Below are 16,638 nucleotides of genomic sequence, written 5' to 3' on the forward strand. Positions count from 1 at the left end.
TGCGGATCGCTTTTCTCCGAGACCCCGCTGCGCCCCGGCCTGCCCTCCCCTGCCCTCCCCTCCCCTCCCCTCCCTCCTGCCCTGCCCCACGCTCACCCCCCCCCGCCCCACACGTGCCACGCACCGACCCCACAGCCCACCCGCTGCGCGCCCATCCCGCACCCTCCGCCCCCATCGCGCACCCCCATCATCTGCACCCATCGCGTCCCCCCGCGCCCCCCTCCCCTGCCCTCTCTTGCCCCCCACCCCTCGCAGCTCCAACCCCCCAGGCCCTCAACGCTCCCCATTTTGTATTTTCTTTTTGAGCTCCTTAAACCCAAACGCCCAGATTTTTAAGATCGGGAATTTTTAGGATTTTTAGCAGCTGGCGGGCACCCAGTGCGCCTTGGGTTGGTTTTGGGGACGCCCTGGCAGAGGCCGGTGCCTTTTGGGGTGCCGCAGCTTTCCAAACCCCTCAATGGGATCTGCGGGTCCGGGATCGTGTCCCCCCCCCACCCCCCCACACGGGGGCCGTGGGCTGCGCGTGGCCTCCCCGTGCTCCGAGCGCGTTTCCTGCAAGGGAGGCGAAGGGCTGCGAGAAAATGGGTTTTTTCCCCCGTTCCCACAGCAACGCCGATGACTGATTTCCGAGGCTGCCCTGCAAGCCAGGCGCAGCAGAAGCTCAGCCATTGCCCATCGCCCCGGCAAGCCTGGATCTGGCCCCCCCCCCCCCCCCGGGGGACACCCAGTGCTGCCACCCCACACCGAGCGGGGGGCGCAGGATGCTGCCGGGAACCGAACGGGGCGGCTCGGGGGGGTCCCTGGGGCGCGCCAGCCCCCTGCCCAACCGGGCACCGGGGCAGGGGAATGGCTGCGATTGCCTCCAGTGGGTCATGCTGCCAGCCTGGGGGGAGGCTGCGGTGCGAGGGGAGGGGTCCCAGCAATGCCTCTTGGCGAGGGTGCGGGCACCGGGGGCACCTGAAAGCCCCCAGGGTCGGCGCAGTGGCAAAACTCACAACACCCGACACCCCCACCTTGCTTCCTTGCAGGGCATTTTGCACTGGGCCTTATCAATCAGAATGGTTCACCTTCCGAGTGCTTCTCACCCTGGTATTTGATGGGATTTTTTTTTTTTTTCCCTTAAATCCCCTTTTCCCGGTGGCTGCCTTTCAATCGTAACCAGTGCCACGTCGCCCCGCTTGCCTTGGCGCGCTCCGTGCGGGAGCCGCGGCGGCTCCTTCCAGCGAGGTGCCACTCGCACGCCGCCGCGCTGCAGCTCGCGCCTCGCCGGCCACTCGGGCTGCCGGCAGCGACGACAGGAGACGCGAAGCCTGGAAGCGAAGCGACTGGAGGCGAAACTCCAACCTCGCAGTGAAAGATAAAACTTGTGAAATGGTCAAGCAGGCAGCTGCCGGCACCGGGGACACGAGGGCGGCCCAAAGGAGAGGCCAGCGAGGGATGGGATCTGGAAGAGCCCTTCCCCTGGAGATAAAGGGGGTAAAAGCCCCCTCCACGGGGACGAAGACCCCTCCACGGGGATGAAGCCCCCTCCATGGGGACAAAGCCCCCAGATGCCTTCGGATGGCGGGGGATAGTGGAAAAGCGCTTGCCAGGCACAGCCTGCGTGGAGGGGAGAGCTGGCTGTGCCCCAGCCGTGGGGCTGCCGCCTGCTGTGCCGCAAAAAAAAAAAATAAAAGAAAAAAAGAAAAGATTCGACATCTGGTTTTAGGAAAATGTAGGTTTTTATAGGCCAGCGATGGAATCTGGAGGCTATACTTAGCAGCAAACAACGCGGACCCCTCCAAAAATGTCGTGCACCGCGTCGTGTTCATCCCTCCCGCACGAGGCTGCGCCGAAACGCAGCAGGCAGCAAGCAGCCGTGGAAAGCCTGTAACGACCAGCACCCACCCGCCGCCTTCTCTGGGCACGTTTCCCCCGAGGCCAAGGGCTATTTCTGGGGACAAAGGGGGTCCCTGGTACACACAATTATTTTCGGAGCCCGTGGAAAAGGTGCAGCCCGTGCCGCAGCAGCCCTCTGCCACGGACACCAGGGGTGCCAGCCCGGGGATGGGGTGGCAGGGATGTCCTCGTGCTGGGGGCGCAGAGCACTGTCTCTGTCCCTGTCCCTGTCCCTGTCCCTGTCCCTGTCCCTGTCCCTGTCCCTGTCCCTGTCCCTGTCCCCATCCCTGTCCCTGTCCCAGGGGCAGGCTCCCGTGTGGGTCCCAGGGGTGCCCAGGCCCCAGGTGGGTGGCAGTACCCCGCTGCCCCCAGCGCTGGCACGGCCCGTGGTGACATCCCTGGCCACGGGGTGGTGGCACCTGCTGGGAGACGCATTCCAGCGATGCTGCGTCCCCATGGGACAACGGGCACCTCTTCTTCATCACTGCCGTCATCGTCACTGTCCTCTTCTGCAGGAAATCGGGATTCGGGTGCTAATAGCGGCCAGCTCACCCCGCTGGATTTGGGGCACAGGCAGCACAGGGCAGGGGGTGGCGGGGGTGTCCCGGCGGTGCCACAGCAGAGGACGGCCACGCTGCCACACCGCTGTCCCGGCCGATTCTCCCGGCCCCATCCTGCAGGACCAGGGCTCCCCACGCAGGATGGGGACGGGGACACGGCCACAGGATGGCAGCAAATGCCACCGCTTGGCTGCCAGCAGCGGGCAGGGGACAGGGCTGGGGACAGGGCTGGGGACAGGATTGGGGACAGGGTTGGGGACAGGGTTGGGGACCCCCTCCTGCCTCTCGTGCGCCCCGTCCCTTCGCCTTCCGTCACTTCTTTAAGCCTCAAATCGCCACGAGCCAAAGGGATGCAAACAAGGGGAACTTTATTGTCACCTCCAGCCGGACCGCAAAAGGCGCACGACGAACCTCTGCGTCACAAAACCACGTCGCGCTGGGGTTTCGGGGCCGTTTTACTCGGGTCTGGCTTTCGCGACACAGTCACTCGCTCTCGCGTCGCCCCGACGGGAGGATCCTTTCACAGAAAGGACTACGCAGTTTGCGCACGCAGACAGCTCGGCACTGCCGAGGGACCTGCACCAACCTCAGCAGGCCACCGACAACCCCATGACGCCCCATCCCACCCCACCCCGACCCGCGCGGCGGTCCCGGACGCGCGCGGCACCTCTGCACCCCGCAGCCCCCGGGCACGCGCCGGCCTCTGGCCCCGCACCGCTGCCAGCGACCCCGCTGGGTGCCGGGCTGCGTGCTCGGTTTTGGGGCTGCAAACATCTCTCCGTGCCCAGCTCCCAGCTGCTCTGCTTCGGTTTCAGCTGCGGGACGAGGTGGGGAAAGGAAGAGCGAGGCCTCGAGCTTGCCACTATCCCCCCCCACGCTCCCTGATCAGCACCACGCGCTTATCTGTGCATTTCTTTCGGCAGAGCCGTGGGTGAGCGCCCAGGGCGGGTGCTGCAGCCTCGCAGGGAAGGGGAAGAGGCCAGCGATGAATTTGGGGGATTTCCCGATCCCCTCAGCACACCATAACCCACCCGGGGATGGCGGCCGCCTGTAGCAAACCCCAGCATCCCGGCCCGGGATGTGGTGTCTGAGCCGTCCCTTGGCCTTTTGGGGTGCTTTACGAGGTCCCCAAAAACCAAAGCAGGGCCCCGAGCCCCCGTGCAGCATCCCGCCACTGCCTTGGGTGGGTTTCGGGGGGATTTCCATGGGGTCCCCAGCCTCCTGCTGGCGTCCCTGCATCGTTTTCCCATGACACACATCAGCCGCACCGTGCCCGCCGCTCCCACCCAGCTCCCCCGTCGCAATAACCCCCATTTTCTTGCACTGTGCCGACAGCTCCGCTCCGCTTTTTTTTTTGGTACTGATCCCCCCCCTCCCAACGTTTCTTAGAAAAATAAGATTGTGCTTATTTATAAAATATTATTTTTTTTTTTTTAAGAAAAGTTTCCAGTTAAAAAAAAAAAAGGCGGTAATATCAAAATAGGGTAAAACTTTGGCTGTCGATGGCTAAACTCTAATCAAAAAATACCGGCTGAGAAGGCATTGTGCTGTGAGGACGTGCTGCCGCGATGCTTTCCCCTCCGGTACCGCCGGGCAGCGTTACGCCTTCCCGGGGACGTGCCCAGAAAAGACACGTGCGTTTTTCCAGCGCGTCGCCACCATCCTTCGGCAGAACCTTTCGAACCGTAAAAGACTGAAGGACGCACGAGAAGCCTTGTTAAAACAGAGCCGGGACCACGCCGGGAAAAGCCACGCTCCCACCGTGGCTGCGTACGCGTTCTTCTCGCTAGGAAAGTCTATTTGCTCACCATGGTGCTTGGAAAAAAAAAAACCACGATTGTCTATATGCTTTGTTGAAGAAAGGCGTATCCTTTGTATAAAAGGCATTTCAGCGCAGAAATAAACTGGAAATGGGTCTATAAGATCCAGACATATATAAACATACATACTTTGATATATTTATATATGTGATTTCTATATATTTAAAGGTTGGGAAGCATTATTGCGGTGTCGTTACAGGTGACCTATGCTTTTCCGTTCTCCTTTCCTTTGGGTTTTCTTGGGTGCGGTATTTTTGGTTTCTTTTTTTTTTTTTTCTTTTCTTTTTTTTTAAATAAAGCTCCGTGAAGGCCTGAAGCCCCCGCTCGGCCCCGCGTCCCCCAGCAGGACCGGGACCGAGCTCCAGCGCGTTTTTGGAAGATCTGGGTTCAGGCGCTGCCTCGGCAGCAACCTGCTGACGCCTTCCTCCCCTCCCTTCCCCGAGCGCGGACATCCCCGGCTACTTATTGCTTCATTCTCGCTTCCCATACTGGCCTGGAGGGGATTTACATCTCTTTGGCTTGGCTTGGGCGCAGCAATCCGGTGTTTCCTTTCCAGCATCTTCTCGCTGCGGCCACCGAGCCACCGCAGGAGCCGGCGGCGGCGTTAAGGGAAGGGGCCGGGAGGGGAGAAAACCAAAATTTGCCCCGAGGCACTGAGGAAATACGGGCTGGTTTCCGCCGGGCCGAGCGAGCTCTGCTTCTCCGAGGCGAAAGAGGACTTTGCGCTTCGCACAAACCGTTCCCAGAGGCAAAAGGCTGCCGGGGGGGGGGGGGGGGGACCGCCGGCGTCACCCCGCCGTGCCCCACGGTCTCCGGGAGAGGCCGGGGAGGCGGCGCTGGGGGGCGGCGGGGCCGAGACCCCCCCACACCCCGGTGGCGGTGGTGGTGGTGGGGGACACAGCAGCCAGTCCTGGCCCCGCCGCGCTCAGACGACAAACTCCGGGACTTCGTCGTGGGTGAGGTCCAGCGAGAAGTATTTGCTGGTTCGTTTGACGGGGAAGCCCTCCGGGATGTTGATGCACTGCTGGGCCAGGCAGCCGTGGCAGTAGAGGCCGTCCTCGGCGAGGCCGTGGCCGCAGCCGAAGGTGTAGCTCTGCGCCGTGTCCTGGCACAGGTCGGCCAGCTGCAAGAAGTCCTTCTGGTAGAGCCGGATGTCGTCCAGGCTCAGGCTGTGCCGGTCCGTCGAGGTCTTGGGTTTCCTGCACGCCGTCTGGGCAAAGGAAAGGGCGTCAGGAGCCGGGGTCCTCGGGGAGGGGAGACCCGAACCTCCCCGGGAGCAGGGCCGGGGGGCGAGGAGCCCGCTGGTGGCACGTACCTGGGGTAAGGAGTCCGTGCTCTGCCCCCGCAGCTTCACCACCGTCTCCGAGGAGCTGGAGGTGGAGGAGCTGAGCTCCTTTACGATCAGCCCTGCGCGGGGGAGAGAGAGGAAGAGGAGGGCGCGAAGGTTATCTCACGGCCTCGCGGCTCTCTTGGGGTGCCCACCCCATTGCTCTGGGGTAGAAGGCACCCCCAGCTGGATGGCACCCCCAGCTGGATGGCACCCCCAGGGCTCTGCTTGCAGCTGGAATCACCTACGAAGCATCCCAAATTGGCACCAAAATGGCATCCAAAGCCGAAATTACTCCCAACGCCTGCAGGTGGCTCCGGCCGGGGCATAGCTGCCCTCGTTCCCGGTGTCCCCAAAAGACTCCTGCCATCCCCTGCCCGCTCTCACAGGGGCTTGCTGCACGGGTTTGTGCTTCGTTTCCACGTGCACCCCCCAAGAAGTTAAAGCAAACCCTCCTCCAAGGAAAACCCGCATCGTTCCAAGGTTTTTCACATTTTCACCAGGCTGCACGTGCTCCATCCTCCCGTCCACCCGCCGGGCACACCGGATTTCCCAAGGGGACGCTCGGGCTAATTTCGCTCTGCCCCACACCAAGGCGAATGCGCACCGTGGAAGAGGGACCGCAGGGGAGGAGGGGGCAGCCCCAAACCCGCCAGCTTCGGGCGTTACCTGAGTGCCCGTTGAACTTGCGCGACAGCAGCATGTCCTCGGTGATGTAGACGCACATGTCGGGGCTCACCTCCAGCGCCAGCTCGCCCGCCTGCTCCAGCTCCCGGGGGTCGTCCACCAGCATCTCAATCTCTGCTCGGGGCGGGGGGGGAGGAAGGATGGGGACGGGTGAGCGAGGAGCCCCTCGGGAGCACCCTCCGAGCCCTTGGGCACCCGAGCCGGGCTCTCTCACCGTCATCCTGGGAGTCCTCCTCCAGGCGGTCCTTGCCGCCGCTCTCCACCCCGGAGGTGTGGGAGCTGCCGTGGCTGGTCATGGAGCTGCAGGTCTTCAGCTTGCGGTGGACGCCGGCGTCCTCGGGCCCCATCTCGCGGGGTTTGGGGTCAGCCTCGATGCCCGAGGTGTGGGAGCTGCTGTGGCTGGCGGTGGAGTGCCGCGACAGGCGCTTGTGCCGGATGCTGCCGGCGCTGCTGCCGCTGGCCCGCGAGCGCTTCTCCAGCTGCTCCATGTCCAGGTCCAGGGTGTCGCTGATGTAGGACTCGCGGTACTGCTTCTTCTCTGCGAGGGCAGTGGCACGATGGCATGCAGCACCCTGCACCCCCCAGGGCACCTCCAGGCCCGCCGGGATGCCAAACCCAAACCCAGAGGGGTGGCACGACAGGAGCCAGCCCCGGCGGGTGGCACTTGGGGACTGGGGGAGGTGGGCGAGGAGCTCTGAAGCTGCTGGGCTCTGTGCTGGGCTCTCCCTCCAGCAGAGGAGGAGAAAGAAGATGAAGAGGAGGAGGGAGAAGAGGAAGAGAATAAAAAGGAGAAGGAGGTAGAGGAGGAGGAGGAGGAGGAGGAAGATGGAGAGGAGGAAGGGGAAGAAGAAAGAGGAGGAGAAGGAAGAGGAGGAAACGGAAGAGAAGGAGGAGGAAGAGGAGGAGGAGGAGGAAGATGGAGAGGAGGAAGGGGAAGGGGAAGAGGAGGAGGAAGGAGAAGAAGAAAGAAAGAGAAGGAAGAGAAGGAGAAGGAGAAGGAGAAGGAGAAGGAGAAGGAGAAGGAGAAGGAGAAGGAGAAGGAGAAGGAGAAGGAGAAGGAGAAGGAGAAGGAGAAGGAGAAGGAGAAGGAGAAGGAGAAGGAGAAGGAGAAGGAGAAGGAGAAGGAGAAGGAGAAGGAGAAGGAGAAGGAGAAGGAGGAGGAGGAGGAGGAGGAGGAGGAGGAGGAGGAGGAGGAGGAGGAGGAGGAGGAGGAGGAGGAGAAGGAGAAGGAGAAGGAGAAGGAGAAGAAGGAGAAGAAGGAGAAGAAGGAGAAGAAGGAGAAGAAGGAGAAGAAGGAGGACGAGGACGAGGACGAGGACGAGGAGGAATAAGAGAAGGAAGAAAATGGGGAAGAACAGGAAGAGGAAGAAGAGGATTGTGTGTTTCCACAAGGGTCTTATGAGCTTGGGGAAGGGACACGGGGCACTGGGAAGCGCTGTGCTGAGGCACTGGGAGGAACTGGGCCCTTGGGGAGCACAGCGGGCTCGCACCCAACCCTCAGCAGCCCAGGGGTGTCTGCGGGTACCCACCCGGCTGGGAGAGGATTTTTGGCCATCCCCAGCCTGGCTCTGGACCAGGACCAGGACATGCTGACACACCATCAAGGAGACCCACGGGGGTGGCTCCATCCCCAGGCTGGGGAGCAAGCCCGGCACGGGCAGGATTTGCAGGGGAGCCCCCCGGCACCTACCCTCGTTCTCCTCCAGCTTGCGGACCTGCCGCAGCACGGGCTGCAGGTTCATGTAGAGCCGGTGGCTGCTGCTGAGCAGCTGCAGGAGGTGGCGGGAGCGCAGCGGGCAGCCCGTGTAGTAGATGAGCTTCCTGGCTGAGGGCAGCCCGTCGGGAAGGATCTCAAACTTCTTGCCCTGCGCACGAGCAGGGGAACCTCAGAGGGGGCGGCAGCAGCCCCCTGTGCCTGGCAGGAGCTCCCCACCATGACCCAGCCCGGCAGGCCCACGGCCCCACACTCACCACGAACACCAGTTTGCCCACGTTTGTCCAGGGGAAGTCGTAGAGCAGCTGCTTTTCCTCGTCGAGGTTCTGCAACAAGAGGCGAAGCTGAGGACACGGGCACGGGCAGCCCGCGGGGACGGAGCCCAGCCCTGGGCGCTGCCCAGCTCCGTACCTGGAAGATCTGAATGCCCCGTGTGGTCAGCCCCAGCGTCAGGGAGGCTTCCACCTCCCTCTTGTCCTGGGGGGAGAAATGAGATGTTTTTAAATACACGATTTGCACCTTGAAGTGTGTAGATCTGCAGCCAGGTGTCCGCCTCTGCAGCGGGCGCTGGGCGCCAGGCCTGAGCCGTCAGTGGCACGCATGTCACTGCGGGTTGCATCCTCCGAGCCAGTGCCACCTCTCCTCCCCCAAAATGCCAAACCCCTTGTAGAGCAGCTTAACCTCAGGAAACTTTGAAAGATCTTCAGAAAGAAGGCTGGGGCACTCGTGTGCCTGAGCACAACCAGCACCAGCACCACACAGGTGACAGTGGCCACGCGTGTGGCCACAGCTCACCCACGCACATCTCCCTGCAGGGCACGAAGGGCTGGAAAAAAGGTATTTTAATCGTTTTTCCAGCCCTTTTCAACAATGTGCCTCCTTGCCACGCTCAGACACTTTCCATACTTGCCATTCCCCACACTCTCCCAAAGACAAACTTCTCCTCCTCAATTTCGGGCTGCCGCAAGCGGGGGCTCTCACCTTGTACAGCCTGTAGTAGTGCACGGCCACGTCGTCCAGCCGCACGGCCTCCTTGATGTACTTGAGGTGGGCCTCGGAGGCCGTCAGAGCGAACTGGTCCTTGTGCATGTTGGGGACGTGCTTCAGGATGTAGTCCCGGCCCCTCTTGGCCACCACCTGTTTGAAGATGAGAAGGGTGTCGAGGGGAGCACGGGCGAGTCCAAGGGAAAAGGAAAACCAAAGCAATGCCTTCCATTTTAGAGACTTGCAAGCCCCCATCCCCGTAGTGCTCAACTTCTGGTGGCACAAATGGAATAAATACAGGGGCCACCCATTCCTCCTTGTAGGGTTTCCCACTGGGCAGGGACATGGGGCCGTCACTTATCCCCAGCATGTACGAAAAACAGGGAAACCGGTAGATCTGGGGCAAACCCAAGAAATGTAAGTCATCAATCAAAGCGGGCAGCAGTGCCTACATGTTTTATACGATATTCTATCATTCTATGATTTATTCATCCTGCCATCCCAGCGTCCTGGGCAGTCCTGGCTGCGGGACGCCCTGGGGGGAGGCTCAGCTTTTTGGCGTCAGCGCACCACACGCGTTGCCCCTCGCTGCGCTTCAATGCCGATATTCAGTAGTCTGGTCACAACCAGGCTTTTTTGGGGACACCCTGCCCAGCCTGGTGCCAAGCAGCGAGCAACGTCCCTGCCGACGGGGGGGTCCCGGGTGGGGGGGCTGTGCACGGGGACAGCAGCACCCAGGGGCTGCAGAGCCCGCGGGGGGCACGTGGGGGTGGCCGGGCGACGCGGCGCGAGGGGAAGCCCCCTGTAGTGAGCATCCTCGTAGCAAACACAGGAAAATCCCTGTGAAAACAACCACGCTGACCCCAACAGCTATTGGCAGCCCCACAGTTGTCACTGGTTATTAATAACCAGGACAAGGCCGGAGCTGAGGAGGCAGCGCCATCGCCCCTTCTCCTGAAACGAACCCCGAGCAGCGCAGGGCCAGCGGGGAGAGCGGGCAGGAGATGCCCCAAACACGGGATATCCTTGCAGCAGCAGGCTTACCCAGGCGGGGAAATAGGCTTCGGGCTCGAAGTACTTCCCGTAGTGCTTGTTGCGCTTGAAGTCGCCCAGGTCGGCCTGCAGGGCGAAGGCGGTGAGCAGGAAGTAGGCCTCCTCGCGCAGCACGCACTGCGAGTGCAGCACCTGCTTCCGCAGGTGCCAGTAGTAGTAGTACCGCGCCGTCCGGTCGCTGCAGGGGACGAGAGGATTTTTGGGAGGGGTGCTGGGGTCCCACGGCAGCACGACATCGCAGCCACCCCCTGCAGCGCCCAGTTCGCAGCCGGGCAATTAACCCCACCGGAGCACCTCCGCGCGGCCACCGTGCCCCAACGCATCCCCGAGACGCTTTAGGGCTTTAGGCCCTGCAAATGTTTTGTGTTTTTTTTTTTTTTTCTGAAAGAACACATCAAGCTCCCTTCAGTCCTTCCGGTGAGTGATAAAATCCTAAATCTCCTAAATCTGATGTCCGCAGCCCCCAAAATGGCTCCTTCATCACTGAGGGGGAGAAGCGTCCCTGGTAGTCCCTGCAGGGAGGTTCGCAGCACGGGGTCCCTTGGCACACGAACAGATAGGGACAGGGACAGCAAAAAGGGGCGAGCTTCGGGTGCCTGAACACTTCTGAATGAAGACGTGCTATTTCGGGTTACTTTCACAAAAATCTCTTTTTTTTTTTTCCCAGCATTTTGGCACTGCCCAGACGCAGCCCGGAGCGCCACGAGCCCCGCAGGCGGTTATCACGGGGCGCCCACCCCTCACCTGATCAGCCTGCCGTTCTCCACGTAGTACTGCACTCGGAAGTGGATGATCATGGGGGGGCCGAACTGGTCGATCCCCTGAAACACAGAAGGCATTCGGGGCTCCTGCGGGGATCCCGCTGTCATTCTGTGAACCCCGGTCCCCGCACCGACACCCCCAGCGCAAGGTCCGTCTTGGCAATTCCCTTCCCCACCACCACTTTTCCCCCCCAAATCTGCCTTATCTCAAAAAAAACAAAGGGGATTTGGGTTTAAAGAAGGTGGAGGTTGGGTTCAAGACCCCCAGTGGGTCTGCAGCCGCCTTCCTCCGTGCTGATGTCCCTCTTCCATCCCTCTCTGTCCCTTCGCCAGTCCCAGCCGCAGCACAGGAGCCTTCACACCAAGCTCCCTGTGCAGGCTGCATTGAAAATAATTATAAAGGTGCTTTGGGAAAAGGAAAAAAAAAAAAAAAGGATAAAAAAAAGAATGCTTGATTTTAAAAACTGGACGGAAGCCGAGATTCTGCTGAAATACAGGGAAATGAGGGAGGAAAAAAATCACCGGGGAAAAAATTCATGTGGAGGACAGGTCCCCAGCTGGGGCACGTGGTGGCACGGGGGTGACAGCCACCAAGCACCCTCAGGGTTTGCACGCTCATCCCCCCCCCACAGCGCGTTTACACCCCCCCCCCCCCCCCCCGCAGCTGCGCAGGGACAGTGACCTGCGCCGGGGACAGAGGTGGCCTTAGTGCCGTCATCTCTCCATGCAACACCTCACCGCTGACCTTGCTGGCCTCCTTCTTCCACTCCTTGGGGCAGTACTTGTAGAGTTTCTGGGCCAGGTCCATGTACACGTGCTCATTGTCTGCGGGGGGAGAGGGGTGAGCGTGGCCGGCGCGTCCCGCTCGCGCCCGGACGGCTCCGGCAGGACCGGCCACCGGCACCGGCGGGCGAGCCCCAGACTTACTCTGGATGACGCTGAGCCCGAAGAGGTGGCAGTCCTTCAGCCTCAGGAGGTCGCACACCTGCACGAGCAGCTCGTGGCACAAGATCTTCACCTGCGGATGCACGCACAAGCCCCGTCGCACGGGCACCGAGCCTGGCCGACGGCACCGAAACCCTGCCATGTCCCCAGGCATGGTCACCGGCGGGTCTGGGTCTTGTTTTTGCATGGGGACAAAATCCCCCAAAATATGTGGGACACGCGCAGCTGGGGCAGCTTGACCGCAGGTGGTGCAGAACGCACTGCAACCAACCTGGTTTGGGGGCAGACAATGGAATATTGAGTAGCACTAATTAAAAAAAATAAGCAAAGTGTGGGAATTTCACGTCCAGTACCCAACGAAAATCTCAGCAAGCAGCAAATTGAACGAAGAAGAAGCAGGAGAGCGTAAAGCACTGATGCACCCTTCAAGGGGAACAACCTGTGGGGGTTTCTGCAGCAAGGAGAGGGCGGGGGGGGTCAAAATTAGAAGCAGAAGCAAGACGAGAGCTGGCAAAAGAGGCGCGGGGCGATGCCAACGGCCGTGCTTAGCGGGAACGGGGGGGTCCGCCGCGTGCCCCCGATCCGCCGCCGCCTTACGTTGATGATGATGTTGAGGGAGTCGTCGTTGGGGAGGAAGATGCACACGCTGCGGCGGTCCTGCATGACTCGGTTGTTGTGGAAGGGCAGCTTGTTCATCGTGGGCCGGGCTCTCCCTCGCCGCGCGGCCGGGCTGGGGCTGGGGGCGGGCGGCGGGCACCTCACCGGCGGGCCGGGGTGGCCTCGGTCCCCGCGGGCGCCATCCCTGTGGGACAAGGGGTCGATGAGCCCTGCACCGAATTCCCTGTCCCACGGCTTATAATGAGCCCCCCAGGAGCCCCCCATAGTTGTGCCCCCCCCTGTGATGCTGTTGTCCCCCTGCCAAGGGGCGGCAGGGGACACCCGAAGCGCCCGAGCGTGCCCCGCCGTGGTTCGGGCAGCGTGGGATCGCATCCCAGCCCAAAAAGCCTGAAGCAGCGGCTTTCTTCTCCCGGCTACAGTTTCAGAAAAACCTCAGAAGAGGCTTTCCCGGCATCGCAGCGATCATAAAAAAGTCTTTGTGCTGGGAACAAACCGGGCTGGTCCGTGGTGGTGCTGCCTCGCAGGAGGTTTTGCTGCGAGCTGCGGAAAGGCCCAGGTCGGTGGGGTCCAATTCAGGACCTGCGCCCCCCCCAGCAGCCCCATGCCCCTCCAGCACTGCCCCGACTTCTTGCAGGGCTCAGACGAACCGAGCCCCACGGGATGCACAGGGCAGCCACCAGCCCTCGCCCCCCTGCCCGCCCGGCCCCCGCCATTTCCCTGCGTTCGCCTGAGTCGGGACCGGGGCCAAGACAAACCCGTCCCAGCACCAACCACAGGCAACTGGGTTTTATCCTATTTTCAAGGGCAAATATTCCTTAAGCACTCTTTATCCCACAGCTGTCCCCAGGGACACAAACGCCCGCATGAAACAATGAGCAAGGATCTTTAAAATCCGAACTAGCTCACTCCTTTTCCTACCCAGCAGCTCTGTGCTGGCACCGAGGACACGACAGCGTCTCCCTCTCCACCAAGTATTAGCTTTGGTCTAAATGAAAACACGCTTGGCTTCCAAAACAGTTTCACTTGGAGATTTTTAGAGCAGAGGAAAAAGTGCCCCGAGGTGACTTGGCGTTAGGTGGTTACCGGCGGTTAGCACGAGTTGGGAAACCCAGAGGTGCAGCTCTCCTGCCGCGCTGGGCTGGAACCACCGAGGCATTGAGCGGCTGTGCAATGTGGCCGTGCATTAAACACGTGCAGCACAGCCGTGCATCGGGGCCGTGCATCGCACACGTGCATCGTGGCCACGCGCTGTGGCTGTGAGCCGCACCCGTGCCACTGCCTCCACGCCTTGCACCGTGCACCACGTCCGTGCGCTGCATCTGCGCACCGTGACCGTGCCCGGACGTGCTCGATCCCGACTCGGAGCAAGCAGCCCAGCAGCCGGGCTTCTTACAGGGTTCATTAAAAATCACAGCAGGGAACGAAACGGGGCTGAAGGTATTCGGTGAGCGTCCCCCACAGAGGGGAGGGCACCACGCCCCAGGGCCAGGTGCTGCACGGTGCCAGCGCCCTCTGCACCCCGCTGCCACCCACGGGTGCCCCACGGCCCCTGAGCATCCTCCTGCTGCAGCCCGAGGGGCTCCAACCATCGCACAGAATATCCTTGACTTTACGGGTAGAAATAACCGGGTCCTTCCTCCAGCCGGGCTGCTGGCACCCGGCCTGGCCCCGCGGAAGAAGCCCGAAGAGCTCCTGGAAATGAAACCACGTCTTCGGGGCCCTGGCAAAACCGCCCGTGCCCCGGGAGCGACGCCAGGCCGTACATTTACTCCTCGCCCTGCAGGGCACTACCTGCGAGAGCAGGCAGAACGCTGGAGGAAAAAAATGTGCAGTTCTGCGTTTGTAGAGGAAACGCTCCAGATCCTCCTGCTGAACGCTGTCACCCCGTGTCAGGGCAGCTTTATGAACCCCCCAAGGCTGCCAGAGCTTCCCCTGGGTGTCCGCAAGCTGGGTGAGAGGCAGCCACCGGGCATCCCGAGCCCTACTCGGGCGAGCTGTCCCCACCAGAGCCAGGTGCATTATTTTGGGGCATCTGCTGCTCCTTCCCACAAGGTCAGCTTGCATTCCCCGGCAGCCGGAGCCCGTGCCGCTGGCGAGCTGCTGCTGCTCCGGCGCGCCGAGACAGCCGCGGGCTGGGCGCTGCGCTCGGCTGCCTCCCCAAAAATACCCACCGGCGCTGGGCGGAAAGGCTTAAAAAAAGGAAAATAACCCGGTAAGTGCTGCTGTTGGCTAACCGTGAGCCGGGGGCAAACCCTGTCTATCTGTGGTCGATTCTAAAATTCCCAGCGAACAGGTATTTTTCTCCCCGTGTGCCCAAACAAGCGCTGACACGAGCCCCGAACACGCATGGCTCCGGGCTGGGAACGGCAAGAAGAGATTGCAGCAAGGGAGCTCTGCTCGGATCCTGCAATTTTCCATCACGAGCTGCCCCTGGTGCATGCAGAGACCCCCAGCAAACCTTCCCCACGTGCAATTTTGCAAGGTGTGGTAGAGCAAAGTGGTGCTGGTGCCCACGAAGCTGTAAAACCCACGGAGGACGGAGGGTTTGGGGCACGGAGCGGCCCCGTGGTGCCGGCACATGTGGCTCTCCCGGCCATGGCACAGCAAGAATCGGTGTTTTTCCTGCTAAAGGGAGCTTGGGCAAAAAGCATTAAAACGTCATGGGAAGGCACTGCAGACACCTCGTCAGCCTCCTCGCGCTCCATCACTCCGGGGGGCAGGGAGAAAATTCCTCGACCTGTTGTGCTTGCAAGAGCATCTCCCCGGCTCACCCCGGTGCCACGGGACGAATGCTTTCACAAAGCCGAGCTGGAAAGAAAACATTGTGCAATAAACCTCAGAAAATCAGCTCCCAATATCCCCGCTGCCCGGGCACGCGCGGCGTTGGACCAGCGCGGGTCCTGCACGCACGGCTGCGGGCACGCGAAGGCTCGGGTGGCGGCAGAGGAGCAGCTTGGCAGGCTCTCACAGCCAACAGAAATTCTGGTCCCGTTCCAGCGCCGGGGATTTACATAGCCTGAACTTCGTGGCCGAGGTGGCTTTTTCCTTCAGAAGAAGCCGGCGCACAACTCTTTTCCACGCGAAACGAGGCTGCTCTGCATGTGCAGCATCTCCCCCCCCGCCCCGCAGTGCACACGATCGGATCCAGAGGACGTGGCCAGGTCTCGGTTTGTGACATTTCGGCTCCGGGGATGCCCGAGGATGGATGTCACCGTGCTGGCGGGTGGCGCTTGTCACCGGCGAGTCCCTCCTGCTGCCACCAAGGCGGGGAGAAGCAGCACGGCACGAGGCACACGCTGAAAGCGCATCCCTTAACGCAGCGCATCCCTCGAGCCCTGTCACGTTTATATTTGACCAATTTCCTTTTTTTTTTTTTTTTTGTTTGTAAATTCTGTCCTATCGGCCGTCCAACCCGGCCGCCGGTCCCCGGCTTTTGTTTCGGCGCTCCCGAGCCACAATAGCAGCGCATTAAGGGATTATGCAAGGGTTGATCGGCGCAGGGAGAGGAAAGGCAGAACAAAGTGTAGAGCTGGATGGGAAGATGAATTCACGGGGCAGGAATTTCTTGTTTGGAAGAGTTTAGAGTCGGTTTTACCCCACATCACAGGGCGCAGGTATGCGCAAGCTGTTATTACAAGTTTTAAGGCTGTCACTTAGCGCAGCTTCTGCTAACCCAAAAGCTAGATTAATTCACGCTTGCGGTCACCCCGTAATTAAAATTGTCTCCAATTCTTCATGAACTCAACAGTTTCCTCATAACGAACAGAGGCAGATGAAAGAGACCTGCACTGGGAAAAAGGACCGGGTTATAAATATTCCATTACTTCATCCCCCACAAAGCAGTTGGGATGCTGGGGACTCGGCCGGGGCAGCGGGAGCTGCACCCAAAGGACACCGGGGTCCCCGCGGCCACCGGCGTGCAGCAGCGCTGGGGACACCAGGGGACGGCCACCAAGGGCTGGGACACGAGCACCGTCCCAAAACAGGGACGCTCTGCACGTGCAGCCGGGGCCAAGCCCCACGGGACACGACACCGCGCCGGGGGCTCCGGAAATTGCTCCCCCCGCCCTGCCCTCTGCCATGCAAGATGTCGAATCCAGCCTGGAAGCACGGAGTTTTCCAGCTGCGGGTTACCCGTACGTGGCGCAGCAATTCCTCCTGCCTTCGCTGCCTTCCTTTGGGCTCGGCGCACTAAAAACTAAACCGGCAGCAGAGGCACTCAGCAGACGGATCTCGGCAGGCTCCGGCCGCCAGCTCCTGCTTTTTATCTTCTCTGTTTTCCTTTCCTGTT

The 16,638-nt window shown here is 61.2% G+C and overlaps 1 protein-coding gene and 1 long non-coding RNA gene across 9 annotated transcripts in view; one reads left to right on the forward strand and one right to left on the reverse strand.

Moving 5' to 3' along the window:
- Positions 1 to 274: 274 nt before the first annotated feature.
- LOC308195279 lies at positions 275 to 3,871 on the forward strand. 2 transcript variants are annotated; one of them, XR_013951386.1, is made up of 2 exons: positions 275 to 2,131; positions 2,181 to 3,871. It is a non-coding gene; the product is annotated as an uncharacterized lncRNA (long non-coding RNA). The 2 variants fall into 2 exon arrangements; XR_013951387.1 differs by having other exon boundaries at positions 275 to 2,125.
- A 638-nt stretch (positions 3,872 to 4,509) lies between these two features.
- The window catches only part of FRMD6 (FERM domain containing 6), a 34,061-nt gene continuing 21,932 nt past the window's right edge, over positions 4,510 to 16,638 (reverse strand). For 4 of the 7 annotated variants that reach the window (XM_080592379.1, XM_080592377.1, XM_080592383.1 and 1 more), the window contains 13 exons: positions 12,327 to 12,531; positions 11,712 to 11,802; positions 11,467 to 11,609; positions 10,768 to 10,844; positions 10,015 to 10,201; positions 8,968 to 9,123; positions 8,398 to 8,463; positions 8,244 to 8,312; positions 7,963 to 8,137; positions 6,487 to 6,810; positions 6,255 to 6,386; positions 5,574 to 5,665; positions 4,510 to 5,468 (listed from right to left, as the gene is read on the reverse strand). In XM_080592379.1, coding sequence (XP_080448505.1) covers positions 5,184 to 5,468; positions 5,574 to 5,665; positions 6,255 to 6,386; positions 6,487 to 6,810; positions 7,963 to 8,137; positions 8,244 to 8,312; positions 8,398 to 8,463; positions 8,968 to 9,123; positions 10,015 to 10,201; positions 10,768 to 10,844; positions 11,467 to 11,609; positions 11,712 to 11,802; positions 12,327 to 12,425 — 1,896 coding nt within the window. In that variant the 5' untranslated portion in view covers positions 12,426 to 12,531 and the 3' untranslated portion in view covers positions 4,510 to 5,183. Of the gene's footprint in view, positions 5,469 to 5,573; positions 5,666 to 6,254; positions 6,387 to 6,486; positions 6,811 to 7,962; positions 8,138 to 8,243; positions 8,313 to 8,397; positions 8,464 to 8,967; positions 9,124 to 10,014; positions 10,202 to 10,767; positions 10,872 to 11,466; positions 11,610 to 11,711; positions 11,803 to 12,326; positions 12,532 to 16,638 lie in introns of all 7 variants that reach the window. The other 3 variants (XM_080592381.1, XM_080592382.1, XM_080592378.1) reach the window with 2 other exon arrangements.

Source organism: Anser brachyrhynchus (genome assembly GCF_964034855.1).
Source record: "Anser brachyrhynchus genome assembly, chromosome: 5".
Classification (NCBI taxonomy): domain Eukaryota; kingdom Metazoa; phylum Chordata; class Aves; order Anseriformes; family Anatidae; genus Anser; species Anser brachyrhynchus.